Source organism: Heptranchias perlo, unplaced genomic scaffold, assembly GCF_035084215.1.
Source record: "Heptranchias perlo isolate sHepPer1 unplaced genomic scaffold, sHepPer1.hap1 HAP1_SCAFFOLD_264, whole genome shotgun sequence".
Taxonomy (NCBI): Eukaryota; Metazoa; Chordata; class Chondrichthyes; order Hexanchiformes; family Hexanchidae; genus Heptranchias; species Heptranchias perlo.
In genome coordinates this window covers 202,813-208,912 of record NW_027139276.1, presented here as the reverse complement: position 1 = coordinate 208,912, position 6,100 = coordinate 202,813, and the positions used below count along the sequence as shown (strand labels likewise).

The following is a 6,100-nucleotide window of genomic DNA, read 5'->3' as shown; positions in this document are numbered from 1 at the left end:
AAAATTTTACCCACCACAGATGTTAAGCTAACTGGCCTATAATTTCCAGCCTTCTGCCTACTACCCTTTTTAAATAACGGTGTTACATTAGCAGTTTTCCAATCTGCCGGGACCTCTCCTGAGTCCAGGGAATTTTGGAAAACTATCACCAAAGCATCCACAATCCCTACTGCCACTTCCCTCAAGACCCTAGGATGGAAGCCATCAGGTCCAGGGGATTTATCCGCCTTGAGTCCCATTATTTTACTGAGTACCATCTCTTGAGTGATTTTAATCGTATTTTGCTCCTCCCCCCCGAGAGTCCCCTGTTTGTCCAATGTTATGTTAGCCTTCATTGCAAGAGGATTTGAGTCTCGGAGTAAGGATGTATTATTACTGCAGTTATTCAGGACCTTGGCGAGACAACACTTGGAGTATTGTGTGCAGTTTCGGCCTCCTTACCGAAGAAAGGATATACTTGCTATAGAGGGAGTGCAGCGAAGGTTCACCAGACTGATTAGTGGGATGGCAGGACTGTCATATGACGAAAGAATGAGACTACTTGGCCTGTATTCACTCCAGTTTAGAAGAATGAGAGGGGATCTCATTGAAACATATAAAATGCTGACTCGACTAGACAGACTGGATACAGGGAGGATGTTTCCCCTGGCTGGGGTTCCAGAACGAGGGGTCACAGTCTCAGGATACGGGGTAGGACATTTAGGTTCCGGGATGATCAGAAATTTCTTCACTGAGAGGGTGATGAACCTGTGCAATTCTTTACCACATAAGGTTTTGGAGGCCAAGTCACTGAATATATTTAAGGATCCAAATAGATTTCGAGACGCAAAAGGCATCAAGGGGTATGGGGAGAGAGCGGAAATATGGTATTGAGATAGATATTGAGATCAGCCGTGATCATATTGAATGGCAGAGCCGGCTCGAAGAGCCGAATGACCTACTCCTGCTCCTATTTTCTCTGTTGCTATGTTTCTCCCGCCCCAATCACACACTGTTCACCGTCACCTGCAATCCCGGAATCTCCTCTACCTCCCGGCCCATTAACACACTGATCACCGACACCAACAGTCCCGGATCTCGTCTACCTCCCGCCCCATTCCACACTGATCACTGACACCTACAATCCAGGGATCTCCTCTACCTCCCGCCCCATTAACACACTGATCACCGCCACCTACAGTCCAGGGATCTCCTCTATTCCCTGCCCATTAACACATTCATCACTGACACCCACAGGCTGGGCTCTCCTCTACCTCTCACCCCATTAACACACTGTTCACTGACACCTACAGACCTGGGACCTCCTCTACCTCTCGCCCACTTAACACACTGATCATCGACACCTACAGACCTGGGACCTCCTCTACCTCTCGCCCACTTAACACACTGATCACCGACACCTACAGTCCTGGGATCTCATCTAACTCCCGCCCCATTAACACACAGATCACTGACACCTAATGTCCCGGGATCTGCTATACCTCCCGTCTTTCGAAAATGAGTCTATCAATAGCCTCAGGTTATAAACGTTTCAGCGATTCCATAAACACCCAGTGTTTGCAGCACCGCAGCCTATCGGAATGACACAGATCTCACTCTGCAGTCTTCAGATCTTCGCACTATTTAATGAATTTAACAATTACAGTAAAGGGATATTTCACCACGTTCTTCAATTGCTCTCTGAATTTCGCCTGGGTCACGGCATAAATACAGGTGTTTGTGCAGCAACTCAGGAGCTGGAGCATAAATCCCAGTTCTTGTACAAATGGGGGTAGAATTACAGACGTTCGCGCCAAATACAACAATCGTCGATTAATAGAATCCAACATAAACACCACCCATAACACGATAAAGTTTCCTGAGATAACAAACAGTAAAATCATTGATTTCCTGCGACTCTCCATCTCTGGGTCTCTGGGACTCTCCCCACTGCTGTGACCCCGGAGTCTCCTGCGGGCTCTGCTGGACACTAAAATGTGTCTGACTGTTAAAACATTGAGCAGCAGAATCAGAATAAATGGGACACACGGGTTCAGGACATAATGAAGGAGTTCGATTCCTGCCCATGCCGGTGATGTTGAAACACCCGTCACTGCAAAACAAAACCAAGGGGTATTGGAAAGCAGATATTGATCTTCGAACATAAAGTACCAGAAAATGTTCTTTAAACAGCTCAGCACACTCACTGTTCCCAGAACCACAGCCGACGTTTTCTCGGTGCAATATTTAGTTTTCAGCTTCTGGCAACAAATGGCCACAAATCGATCAAAGGTGAAAGTGACGGTGAACCAGACAGAACAGTCCGTGACTGCATAAAGCAGGACGGCGTGGATATTACACATGGGAAAGTGGCGTAGAAAAGCGAACAGTGAACGATAAATAATGGGAATCTGCCTCAATATCAGATCAGTGATAACGACCAGTAGATCCGCCGCTGCCATGGCCACCAGGTAGCGAGTGATACATTTGGAGAGACCGCACTTCCCACGAGACATGATCACAATTGTCAAAAAATTAACTGTAAGGAAGCGAAATAAAGATGGAAATTCTAGATCAAGCTGTGACCCACTGTAAACAATAATAAAATCTCTGGAACCACCTATAAATATTAGTACAATCTCTGGATCCCCTGTAAATATTCGTACAATCTCTGTATCCCCTGTACCTATTCGTACAGTTTCTGGATCCCTCGTAAATATTAATACTTTGTCTGGATTCGCCTGTAAATATAAGTACCATCATTTGTTCTTCAGTAAATATTAGTTGTCTCCATGGATCCTCCTGTAAATATTATTACAACCTCCGGATCCACTGTGAACATTAGTACTGTCACTTGATTCCCTGTAAGTATTAGTACTGTCTCTCGATCCCCCTGTAAATAATAGTACAGTCTCTGGATCCCCCTGTAAGTATTAGTACTGTCTCTCGATCCCCCTGTAATTCTTAGTGTCATCTCTGGTTCCACTATGAATACTAGTTGCCTCCCTGGATCCCACTGTAAATATTAGTACCACCTCCGGATCCACTGTAAATATTACGACTGTCTCTGGACTCCCTGTAAATATTTGTACCATCTCTGGATTCCCTGTAAATGTTACTATCGTCCCTGGACGCCCTGCAAATATTAGTATCATCTCTGGACCTCCCTGTAAATACTGACACATCCCAAAAGCCACGTAAAAACAGGCTCATGCTGGGGCTCCCTGAACATACAAACTCGCTCCTCGGGACCCATTGTAAATTAACCATCACACCTAGAAAACCCCCGTGAATATATTTCCCATTCATGTTCGCCCTATTGCTATATTTCCCATCCCACGTTAACCCTTTAATTTTTACGGTGGATATAGAGACTTACCGGAAACTCGAAAAGCAGAGAGCATGGCACAGGGAATGACAAGAACAGGGATACAGTGGAACACGGTTTATAGAATCAATAGTTGGATATAGGGACTCACCAGGAACACGGACGGCAGCGAGGAGGGGATAGTAAATAATAAGAACAGTAATACAGTGGAACATGGTTTGTAGAATTAATAGTTGGATATAGAGACTTACCAGGAACACTGACAGCAGCGAGGAGCGGATAGTATATTAGTTGGATACTCCGAAGCATAATATATGTCCGCCCCTCTAATGACATTGAACCATAATATACATACAGATATTGAAATATCCAGAATGGACTGTCCCAATCTATTGTTCTGAGCTTCCGACCCATTGCTGTAACATTCCAATCTGTTGTTCTAAGATTCCGACCCATTGTTGAACATTCCTTTGTTTTGTTCCCAGGATCCGATCTATTCTCTCCCTCTCTGTAGAGCCGCTGATCCCTGTTAGTGTCGGAGGTGATGTTCCCACTGCCACTATGGGAAAACACATTGATAGTATTCGCTTATTTATAGAACAGGAAAAGATTCCTGCGAGACAATTAGGGCCCATGGAGATTGACATTAATTCCAGTTACTGAACAAACAGATTCGGTTAACAACTTTAAACTCAAGGAATATGGCATCAAAACATATATTTAATCAAATATTACACAGATGGAAAGCCCAAAGCCCAGTATATTATTTCAATAAATATTTGGAACAACAGAAACTATGAGACGCGCAGTCTGACAGCATTGAAGCTGGATTATTGCTTTTGGCTGCTGGTACAATTGTACTTGTTTCTTGAAGCTTCCTATATTTGGATAGAATTGCAACAGAGTATATAAAGAGCGGTTTGGCAGTTCTTACATTGTTGGTGTCATTTACAACAGTGCGCTGAACAAGAATCCTGGTAACTATGGGTGGCCTGCTGGGGCTCTCACTGGGCAGAGAAGACGACTGGGAGCACGCAGAGAGGTCAGGTAGAGCAGATCAAGCTGCGACGAGAGGGAGGAGGAGGAGCAGCTGCAGGGCACTGAGCAGGAGGCCGTATCTCATGAGGGCCTTCAGGGAACAGTATTCTTCCCTCAAAATAAGCAGAGGTCAGTGCATCCGATGGCTGCAGTTCTGAAAAGAGTTCGCGACAGAGATTTGTCAGCTGCTGCAGCCACAACTACAGCCTCAGAGCAGGGCAAGGACAGCATTGCCTGTGGCTGTCAAGGTAACCATGGCGCTGAACTTTTACGGCTCTGCATCCGCTCACGCCTCTGCTGGCGATCTGAACAATATCTCACAGTTTGCAGTGCACTGCTGCATGAGGGTACGAGCTGCGTAAAAGGTTCATTGCATTCCCTCTTGACATAGAGAAGCAGAATGAGCGAGTACGAGGGTTTGTACGCATTGATTCCCCATGCTGCCATTGACTGCAAGCATATGTGTGCTCCAAATATCAACTCTGCCATCTTCAAGAACAGAAAGTGATTCCACTCCTTCAATATACACGTGGTGTGCGACCACATGCAACGCATCATACAGGTCAATGTCCGCTACCCTGGAAGCAGTCATGACGCCTTCTTAATGCAGCAGTCCAACCAGCATGGCTGGTCAAAGGCTGCCTATTGGGCGACCAGATATATGCCCTCATGAGGTGGCTCATGACTCCGGTCAGGAACACACGCACACACGCAGAGCAGGCCTTTAGAGGGAGCCGTGCAGCTACACAAAACGTCATCTAGTACACTGTAGGTGTCCGAAAGCAACCCTTCCGCTGCCTGGTCCATTCCGGTGCAGCCCTGCAGCACTCCACTGAGCGGGTGTCAAAATTCGTCGGTGTACGCTGCACAAACTCGCCCTTATAAGGGAACAGCACTGGTCACTGCGTATCTGGCGAGAACCTGAGCTGCAGGCAAAGTAAGAGGAGGGAGAGGAGGAAGTGGAGGAGGAGCAAGGAGGCAACAAGTTGTACAGGCCCTGTCTGCCAGGGCTCTGCGTGCTCACCTCATTAATGAGAGATAACCTCAACCACGCCTCCCAAGCCACCAACACTCCTGCACTCCCCAATGGCCCTGTCGCACATCCCAATCATCCTCCTCGTGATTACACATTGCTTCCTCCCGCAGCACAGAAATAACTCAACATAAATAAAAACTAATATCAACTGCAACATCAAATACAAATTTATAAACGAACACATGAAATCATGTAAACAAGATTACCATATTTACCATTGTGCATTATTTCAGTGTCTGTCACTCGTGTGCCTTTACATATCCTAATGCTCGAACAATGGGAATCCCCAATGGCTGGAGCATGGGTGGTGGGAGGCTGCTGACCTTCAATGGAGGAGACTGCAGATGGCCGTGGAGGTCGACCTCGAGCATTTCTCGGTGAGAGGGCCCGGCTTCAGACTGCATCATCTCGGCATGGGCTGCAGCAGTCTGGCCTGGTTGGCTGACAGGCAACAGCAAGGGCACTGGCAGAGTGGCAGAGGTGGGAGCAGGAATGCTGTCGCCCGGAGAGACGACAGCAGGTTCGACTGCCATGGTACCATTGCCACTCACTCGGAGCAGCGCCTCAGCACTCCTCGTTGGAGAACAGATTGCTGGAGTGCTGTAACGCCGTGGAAGTCCCATTCGACGGCGTTACCCAAAGACACGATAACAGCAGTCTGAGCCTTGAACGCTGCAGTTTGGACTTCCAAATCAGCAGTCTGAGCTCCAGTGCAGACC

General features: G+C 46.9%; 1 protein-coding gene across 1 annotated transcript; it reads right to left on the bottom strand.

The window, feature by feature from the left end:
• Positions 1-1,619: 1,619 nt before the first annotated feature.
• Positions 1,620-3,616, bottom strand: LOC137310602 (probable G-protein coupled receptor 139). Its single transcript, XM_067978328.1, has 2 exons — positions 3,559-3,616; positions 1,620-2,518 (listed from the first exon to the last, which is right to left on the bottom strand). Exons 1-2 carry the CDS (start codon positions 3,614-3,616, stop codon positions 1,620-1,622), a joined length of 957 nt encoding a protein of 318 aa, XP_067834429.1.
• Between the last annotated feature and the right edge of the window lie 2,484 nt (positions 3,617-6,100).